The 8,313-nt window shown below is 39.1% G+C and overlaps 3 protein-coding genes across 6 annotated transcripts; 1 reads left to right on the top strand and 2 right to left on the bottom strand.

The window, feature by feature from the left end:
* The first annotated feature begins 757 nt into the window (after nucleotides 1-757).
* Nucleotides 758-3,793, top strand: LOC121811336. Its single transcript, XM_042212172.1, has one exon. The coding sequence runs from the start codon at nucleotides 803-805 to the stop codon at nucleotides 3,533-3,535; it is 2,733 nt and encodes a 910-aa protein (XP_042068106.1). The 5' UTR covers nucleotides 758-802; the 3' UTR covers nucleotides 3,536-3,793.
* Nucleotides 3,794-4,011: 218 nt separating this feature from the next.
* On the bottom strand, nucleotides 4,012-6,486 carry LOC121810884 (probable 2-carboxy-D-arabinitol-1-phosphatase). Of its 4 annotated transcripts, XM_042211606.1 has the most exons (8): nucleotides 6,126-6,480; nucleotides 5,599-5,750; nucleotides 5,186-5,305; nucleotides 5,012-5,111; nucleotides 4,776-4,915; nucleotides 4,622-4,701; nucleotides 4,411-4,537; nucleotides 4,012-4,306 (listed from the first exon to the last, which is right to left on the bottom strand). In XM_042211606.1, the coding sequence occupies exons 1-7, from the start codon at nucleotides 6,259-6,261 to the stop codon at nucleotides 4,411-4,413; spliced, it is 855 nt and encodes a 284-aa protein (XP_042067540.1). In that variant the 5' UTR covers nucleotides 6,262-6,480; the 3' UTR covers nucleotides 4,012-4,306. The 4 variants fall into 4 exon arrangements, 1 of the variants encoding a protein (XP_042067540.1); XR_006052467.1 differs by lacking the exon at nucleotides 4,012-4,306 and having other exon boundaries at nucleotides 4,476-4,537; nucleotides 4,798-4,915; nucleotides 6,126-6,483; XR_006052465.1 differs by lacking the exon at nucleotides 4,012-4,306 and having other exon boundaries at nucleotides 4,471-4,537; nucleotides 4,622-4,926; nucleotides 6,126-6,486.
* A 411-nt stretch (nucleotides 6,487-6,897) lies between these two features.
* LOC121741280 (CASP-like protein 1C1) lies at nucleotides 6,898-7,989 on the bottom strand. Its single transcript, XM_042133987.1, has 3 exons — nucleotides 7,796-7,989; nucleotides 7,581-7,683; nucleotides 6,898-7,277 (listed from the first exon to the last, which is right to left on the bottom strand). Exons 1-3 carry the CDS (start codon nucleotides 7,948-7,950, stop codon nucleotides 7,044-7,046), a joined length of 492 nt encoding a protein of 163 aa, XP_041989921.1. The 5' UTR covers nucleotides 7,951-7,989; the 3' UTR covers nucleotides 6,898-7,043.
* Between the last annotated feature and the right edge of the window lie 324 nt (nucleotides 7,990-8,313).

Raw genomic sequence — 8,313 nt, 5'->3', positions numbered from 1 at the left:
ACGTGATTGTCGGGTTTATGGGTACGAATACGATTGCACGGGTTTGAACGATATACCTGTCTAGCCGTCCGCCATTGGGATATGGTGATCGACTTTATTGCAGCGCCTTCAACAGAAAATGCCATTTTAATTTTTTTTATGGAGTATTATTTTTTACACTATTTTAGCTGTATAAATACTCTGTTTTTAACTTCATTTATCACTCTTTGACACCAATCTCTTCTCTCACCTCATTTCTATCTCAAAAAAGCAAAAAAAAATGAATCCCGGTGATTTCCAATAAATTCCAACGGAACTTAGATATCCCTTGCCTTTAATTTAAAAAAAAAATGAAAATAATGGTGAAAATGGTGATAGGTGGATTTTAAGGGTAGAATTTAAGCGCTATTATATACGTTGGGACTGGAAAATAAAACACTGACGTGTCAAGAAAAAATGATGTGGACGAATGTATAGAGCGAGTTTAAAGGTCACGACTTTGAATAACCTAATTATATTTCGGATAGTCTCCAAGCAAGTTTAGTTGAACAACTGAATTGACATAATTAACCATTAGAAATTTGAATAAATATCTCACTTTCTTTTTTAATATATTCCATAAAAAATATTACATTTAATTTGTTTTTAAAAATCATCTCACATATAAATATATAAAAATATTTTCTCCTGCCATTTTAACATAAAAAATAACATAAAAAATATTTTTATGATACTTTAGAAAGGGGAAAAACGAGTGAAAATGGGAAAACGATAAAAGTCAAAATTGAGGCCCTTTTCCTTTCCTTCCCGTCCTTGTTCAGCCATGATTCCACCGTCACAGATTCCAAATGCTTCTACACGATTCCACTTCTCCTCAATTTCCCAATGCATACCGCGATTCATCGCTTTCCACTTCACGGCCACCGCCCTTCTCTTCCTCCTCACCCCCGCCGCTGCCGATATATCCTACTCCGACCGTTGCGGCGACGTCTTACCGGATCAGCCCTTGCTTCCGGGCGACAATGCCCCGCTTCTCAATCCTAGGTTCCTCTCTCTTCGCCACGTCCACCTCGATTGCAAAACAACCGACTGCAGGAGGGCTGAAATCCCTGCCTCCCTAACCTTCTCTTCCCACAAGGCGTACCGCACTGCCAACGAAGCTGTCTTCAAAATTGAAGCTGTATTGAGCCTCAACGACGTCGGCCGCTCCCGCAATTTCACCCGCCGAGGGTTGCGCCTTGTGCATTTCCGCCCGCCGCGGATTCCGTTGCCTCCAGGTAATTCGTGGAATTCCGTCACTTTTTCATTGAAAGGGTTTTGGGATTCGTTATCGGGGAAGCTCTGTATGGTCGGCTCTGGTTTCGGAAAACTCAGGTACAACCATGTTGTTTTGAAGCTTGATTACTTGAATTCCTCCAGTATTTTCACTAGTTTAGTTAACGGAACTTTGGAGAATGTGAATGTGAGCGACACAAGTGGTTTTAATCTCAAGCCAGTATCGATATTGGGTGTGAACTTGAGGAATTATAAGTACGAGTTGATTGATACACAGAGCCAAAGAAATGTGTTCTCGCGGTTGGAAGATTTGGCAAATGTTTCTTTAGCAGTGAAGGATTTGGGGCAGAAGGTGTGTGCCTATGTTGTGTCTGCTGGATTTGTTGAGCTGGAGTATGAAAAGGACTGCAAAACTGGGAATTGCAATTTTCTTGGAAGAGCAAATGGTGGTCTTCTACCGAGTGTTATGTACTTCAACGAAATAGAGTGTTTGGGGGATGGTAGGGTGAGGTTCTTGTTGGGGTTTGGGGATTCGGGGCATAATGGAAATGGGCTGCCTTTTGAACCTAATGTGACTTTGGTTACGGAGGGGAGATGGGATTGGAAGAGAAAGAGGCTTAACATGGTTGGTTGCCGTATTTTTAGTGATGGGGACGAGGGCTTTGTTGGGGAATGTTTGATCAGGGTAAGTTTGAGATTTCCAGCTCGGTGGACTTTGAGGGAGCGGAGCCCTGTTGTTGGTGAGTTGTGGAGTACTAGGAGTGCCAATGAGTCTGGTTATTTTGGCAGTGTTACCTTGTCAAGTATAAAGAATAGGCATATCAGGGTGGCACGGCTGAGATATGAGTATACAGAGATTGAGAAGACGAGGAGATGTTGCGCAAATAAAACAATGATGCAGAAAGAGCTGGGGAGGAAGTACCCTAATTCATTATCATCTGATATGAGATTTGACATGGTTGCCAGAAGTTGGAGAGTGAAGGATCTATGGGGTTACTCTTCTCCACTTTATGTAGCTAATATACCCTATCAGGTATCATCCGTGTTTGGGAGAGGATCCCGACAAGAAAAGCAAAACATTAGTGATGTAATAACTAATGTGAGCTATGTACTGACTGTTATATCTTCTCACTCTTTCAAGCTCAGCAATGAACATATGCAAATAAAATCATTTGATATTTCTGCTGAAGGGACATATGACTCCGAAAGGGGGCACCTTTGCATGACTGGATGCATGCATGTCGGGCCTCCTAAAGCAAGAGTAGGGCGAAATTCATCATTAGATTGTGAGATTCTGGTCGACATACAGTATGCTACGCTTAATGCAAGAGCTGCAGGTGTTGTGAGGGGAACCATTGAAAGCACGCGAGAAAAGTCTGACCAACTTTACTTTGAAACGTTTGAAATATTTTCACATTCAGTTTATGAAGGACAAGCGAAAGAATCCATATGGAGAATGGATCTGGAGATCACAATGGTTTTGATTTCCAACACGCTTTCATGTATCTTCATTGGTCTGCAACTATTGCATGTTAAGAGGCATGCTGATGTCCTGCCCTTCATTTCTGTGGTGATGCTTATTGTGCTCACCTTAGGGCATTTGATCCCATTGCTCTTGAATTTTGAAGCTCTCTTCACAACGAGCCGCAACAATAAGAGTGTTTACTTTGGTAGTGATGGATGGGTGGAAGTTCACGAGGTGTTGGTGAGGGTAATAACGATGATAGCTTTCCTACTCGAATTTCGTCTCCTCCAAATGACCTGGTCTTCTTCAAGATCTGGTGATGGAAGCCAAAAAGACCAATGGATATCTGACAAGAAAGTTGTTTATCTGTGTTTGCCATTGTATATTACTGGTGCTTTAGTTGCTTGGTTCGTCCACCTATTAAGAAAGTCAGTTTTGAGGAGACAATCTGTTTGGGGTGACCTCAAATCATACGCTGGTTTGATGTTGGATGGCTTCCTGCTCCCTCAAATTCTGTTCAATGTATTCTCTGATTCCAAGGAGAAGGCTCTTGCCCCATCTTTCTATGTAGGAACTACATTTGTTCGCTTACTGCCACATGCGTATGACCTCTACAGGTCCCGCAGCTCTAATTGGTCGTTGAGTTACATATACGCAAATCCAAGAATGGACTACTACTCGACTGCCTGGGATATTGTCATATCGGTTGGTGGTCTTGTATTTGCTGTTATAATCTACTTGCAGCAGCGCTATGGCGGCCAATGCCTTGTACCAAATCGATCCACATATCAGAAAATCCCTGTGGTTTCTCCATAGATTATTTGGTAATTTAATGCTTCCAAACGCATTTTTTTTGTATTGGTGCTTGCATGCTCACCCTTTCGATTTTGGTGTTTTAGTTTTGGGAAGTATCATATACTGTACAGCTACTGTTATCATATTCTTTGTTGGCTGTCTAAGAATCGGGTGCAGCTCTTAGCTTGCTCAAAACTCCTTACTCTTATTCAACACTCGCTGAACAGGCTTCGTATGCTTTCATATTATAAATGTGATGGAATGAATCTCTTTCAACAACGCACATCTTCGTTTCTCATCGATTATTATAGTATAGTCTATATCTGCTCTTTTCTATATGGAACTCTGATTCAATATAAGATTGATTGAAAGGTTATTGGGTGTAGAAATGTAGTACGATTCTTGCAAGAACTTGCTGAGATTTTCACTAAGCCATTTCTGCATTTAACTATACTGTATAAACAGGTTATGGTAAATTATGGTTTTAAACATGGATAGAAGAAATAGAAAATAAAACTTGACTGGAGTATGGATGTGTGTTTTTCACTGTGCAAATACAAAAGGTTACAAAATGGAGACTATTAACAAATGAATAGATAAAGACAGATTGTGCATGTACAATCCCATAAATAAAAATAGATATTACAACAATAATAACCTACTGTCATGAAGCTATTTTGTTGGAGACAAAATAGGAACCATCATGCACAATCCTTCATCCTTGTTATAATCTGCTACTTTCATTTTACTGCATAATGTCAATAGGAACCATCATCTCTATAGCACCTTGATCTACACAAACACTTGGGCATTAGATGTCTTACGCAACCGATGTGGGGACATCAGAGTCCGTGTGTTATCAAAGTCGACTTTTTTAAGGCAGTATCAAGAAGTACCTAGTAATGATAGACGTGATCGGTGTACATATGGGCAGTCATATTCAAGGCTTTTAGCATTGCTTCTCCATTCTTGTTAAAGCTAAAGACACACAATCCACCATTGTTGACATCCATTGCTCGGAACCTCAACAACAACAACATTTTCCTCAACATTTCATTCCGAACTCAATCAAACAAAGAAACCAACATCACTTTCAAACTTGCATACCTCTCTGGGCCAAGTCCAAGGGCAGTGCAGATCATTGCCCTCAAGATTGATTTATGAGTCACAACCAATGAACTTTCTCCCTGGCCATCAAACACATGTAATATAATTATATGCATGGAAGATTAATTGCTCCGGCACAAAAAATATCATATACCGGTGTAAGTAAGATTTCCGACCAAGCTTCAAGAGCTCTCTCCCACAGCTTCTCCAGTGGATAAACTTCATTGATGCATAAATTGGAGGGATCTTCTCTCCATTGTACAAACTCCTTAGGATATAGTTTCCTGGCATCCACTGCCTCCAAACTATAAGTAACCCAGTATACTAAACTTTCTCATTTGACATATATACATACTCATGGAAGATCAAAGGGGGCTATATGAGACAGACCATTTGTAAGGCCTTCCAGGAAATACAGATGAGCCTCCTTCAGCGAATCGAGATAAATCAAAGGCTGCTCCTTCCCTTGCCATAAGATTTCAGCAGTAGACTGCATAGCGAACTCACAGCTTGAGAGGCTGAGGCATTATAAACCAGTGGTAGGAAAGTCAAGCGAAAACAAACCTTGGCACGAGATATTGGACTTGAGAAACACTGGTCGAAGTGCATCTCAGACAGAGCTGTCCGACATTTTCTGGCTTGTTCAATGCCTTCTTCAGTTAGGACAGACAGGTTTGAGCTGCCCTACATGGATGACAACATTATAAGCACTCAAGAGACTATTATCAAACAGAAAATGCCTAGATGTATAAGTTCATCACTTGATACTTTTCCATGATTATGGTCATGTATTAATAAAACAAGTAAATCAAGCTGGTGACGCAACAAAGAACTAACTCCATCAAATGTCATGTTTTATAAAGGGAACCAAAATTCAGAAATAAACATAAGACAAGGTTGTCATAGTAATACTACATGACAAGTAAGAAGGGGAAATGCAGAAGTAACAAGGGCATACACAATAGTTAGGAACAAACCTGAACTCTACCTTCTTTATTCCAAGTGCTATAACCATGCCGAACCAAAGTCACCTTCTTTGGAGAAGACAACAATTTCTGAGTAAGTGAAGTAGTAGCTCTACCAAAATCATATGCCCCACCAGTCAGTGAAGCACTCTTTCCAGATACCTCTGAAGTGAAATGATTCAAGGAGTCATGCAAAAGTTTTGTACAGCCAAAGTTGGAGATAATATGCCAAATTGGGCGTTTCTTTTTATTGATATCTCTTGGAACTTAATTCAAACCAATTCACACCAACGGAACACATAAAATCAGTTTAAAATATCACCAGAAAATATAGAACTCAGCAAGATTGTGTTATTGAGAACTACCCTACCATTTCTGCCAAAATTGGGAGAAACCATAACTATTTTGCCAAAATTGAAATCTATTAAGATAATAGAGAAATTGTCATTGCTAATTTAGCAGAGCATGTACGTAAAGCCAGCCAGGAATAACCGAGTTGTTGGCTCATCAAATAAAGAAAGGCAAGTTATAGTGAATACCAGTGGCGACGGAGTATTCTGACGAGCACCGAATTCGAAGAGATGGGCCCACGCAAGAAAGAATTTTTGGAGGTTTTCTTGATTCTCCAATGGCGGAGTTGGACAAGGAGGGGTTCAACACAAGATTGCAACTCATTGCGGATACTTAAAATTCACCACTTAAGTTTTTCTCTTGTGCTTTACAACACAATTGAGATGCTCCTTTGTGCTAGAATGAATGTTGTGCGATATTCATGAGGGCTGATAACCTCAACTCAAACCGTTTCAGACTATCTCAACTTGGGAAGGCTGACCATTCGTTCATCTTGTCTTGTGTGTATGGCCATAATCTGTTAAGACTTTCTCTCTCTCTCTCTTCTTTAATTTTTTTTATTTTTTTTATTGTATGGTGTGGATTTGTTGAATTTAATTAGCTAAGTTCGATTATTTCTAGTCTTCGATATTTTTTAATACTGAATTTTTTTTCCGTTCTTTCTCTCTCTCATTTATCATTAAATCTACTAGATTGTTTCATCGTTATACATATAACATTAGCTTATTCAAATAAAAATGATGCTACTCTGCGATAATTTTATTTTCGCATTGACTAGGACATAGTCACATAAAGAAGAATTAGGGAGTATATATTTTGTCCAGTATATTGGGAATAACGATTTTTGAAAAAAAAAAACCATTGAGGAAGAAAACATTTGTTTGTTGCATTCACTCGGAAATACTAGATGATTATAACATGATCATGTAAATAGATAAATATTGTACGAATAAATAGAAATGGCCGCAACACACACCTGTAGATAATATTATATTGGCATCTTTACACATGATCATTGTGAATGATGAAAACCTACAAGAACACAACCAGCATGGTCCCAAGTGATGGAAATAAGAGGAAGAGAGAGTGAGATGAAAAAGACACATTTAAGTGTTGGTGAGAGTGAAAAGATTCATAACATTATGAATGGAGTAGAGAAGTATGAGGAAATAAGCAAGCAGAGCCGCAAAGCCAGCAATCATAGCTCCGGTTACACGATCACAAAACTTAGGCACTTGGTCGCATATTGGCAGCCAACCGGCATGGCTGTTCCCTTTCTTCCCCACCTGCCCTATCGCCAAACACGCCGATATGCTCGAATCCAGCAGCACCAAAATCAGCTGCTTCAACCCACACCAATTCAATAATTTCTTCATCTATATGTATATATAGATGATAAAATGCAAACTCATATATTGTACAAACTCCAAACTATGATCTGGACTGTTAAAAAATATCAACAGATGACAAAATAGTAACAACAGAAAATGTCAACACAATATCAACACGTCATCAACCGTTAACAATTTCTGTTGCTACTATTTTGTCATCTGTTGACATTTTCTAACGGTCCAGATCATAGTTTGGAGTTTGTACGGTATTTAGAGTTTGCAGTTTGTAACGGTCCAAAATCTCATACTTACCAAATCAAGAACCAAGATGAAGTGGCCATATGAGCTCTTGGAAGGGAAGAAGAGTAATATAAGGGTGTATCCAGCTGCAATTGCATTCATCAGTACAAAGTACCTACGTGCATGCAACAAATATCATTACATAGATTAATTAATGAAAATAATGAGTATATTATATTATAAGTATTATGTATGTTATGTGACAAAATGAACTAATAATAACTGACTTGAAGGTGGGAGTGTTGGAGTATTTGGCTTCAAATTTCATGTTGAAGACGGTGGCCGAGTCACTGCTGGTTACCATCACTGCCGTTGCTGAGATGGTGGCGGCCAGCGCCACCAGCCTCAGCACCAAGATTGGGATGTTCCTGGAAAAGCCCATAGCTTTCTCTGAAATATTCAAAAAATTTAATGGTTTCTTTTGTAAGATTTGTGTGAATATTAAAGAAGTAGAAGATGAGTTAGGAAAGGCAGATGAATGGGGGGTTATATTTTGTAATGGAGGGTCAATCTCTAGGTAACCTAATGGTAGCCACCCCATATGTTTCGCCATTTGTGGCATTTTCCTGAACTCTCCAATATTTCCCTTTACTTAATTATTACCGTAGTTTGTTACTACTACTTAGTAACCCCCTGGTATATTTAAAATAAAATTTAATTGCGTGTTGTTTGAATTATTGAAGGGTTGTGTGATTATGTCATGAAAATTTATAAATTGTGCGCAGATTTGTATGACGACATGGAG

Source organism: Salvia splendens, chromosome 7 (assembly GCF_004379255.2).
Source record: "Salvia splendens isolate huo1 chromosome 7, SspV2, whole genome shotgun sequence".
NCBI classification, from domain to species: domain Eukaryota; kingdom Viridiplantae; phylum Streptophyta; class Magnoliopsida; order Lamiales; family Lamiaceae; genus Salvia; species Salvia splendens.
This window is presented reverse-complemented; position numbering and strand designations above follow the sequence as displayed.

Coding starts and splice junctions, on each gene's coding strand:
- LOC121811336 (XM_042212172.1), top strand. CDS start 803: ATGATTCCACCGTCACAGATTCCAAATGCTTCTACACGATTCCACTTC.
- LOC121810884 (XM_042211606.1), bottom strand. CDS start 6,261: ATGAGTTGCAATCTTGTGTTGAACCCCTCCTTGTCCAACTCCGCCATT. Junction 5,306..5,598: donor ATAAAGAAGGTAGAGTTCAG/GTTTGTTCCTAA, acceptor TCATCCATGTAG/GGCAGCTCAAACCTGTCTGT. Junction 5,112..5,185: donor GTCCAATATCTCGTGCCAAG/GTTTGTTTTCGC, acceptor TTCGCTATGCAG/TCTACTGCTGAAATCTTATG.
- LOC121741280 (XM_042133987.1), bottom strand. CDS start 7,950: ATGGGCTTTTCCAGGAACATCCCAATCTTGGTGCTGAGGCTGGTGGCG. Junction 7,684..7,795: donor TCCAACACTCCCACCTTCAA/GTCAGTTATTAT, acceptor GCATGCACGTAG/GTACTTTGTACTGATGAATG. Junction 7,278..7,580: donor TCATCTTGGTTCTTGATTTG/GTAAGTATGAGA, acceptor GGGTTGAAGCAG/CTGATTTTGGTGCTGCTGGA.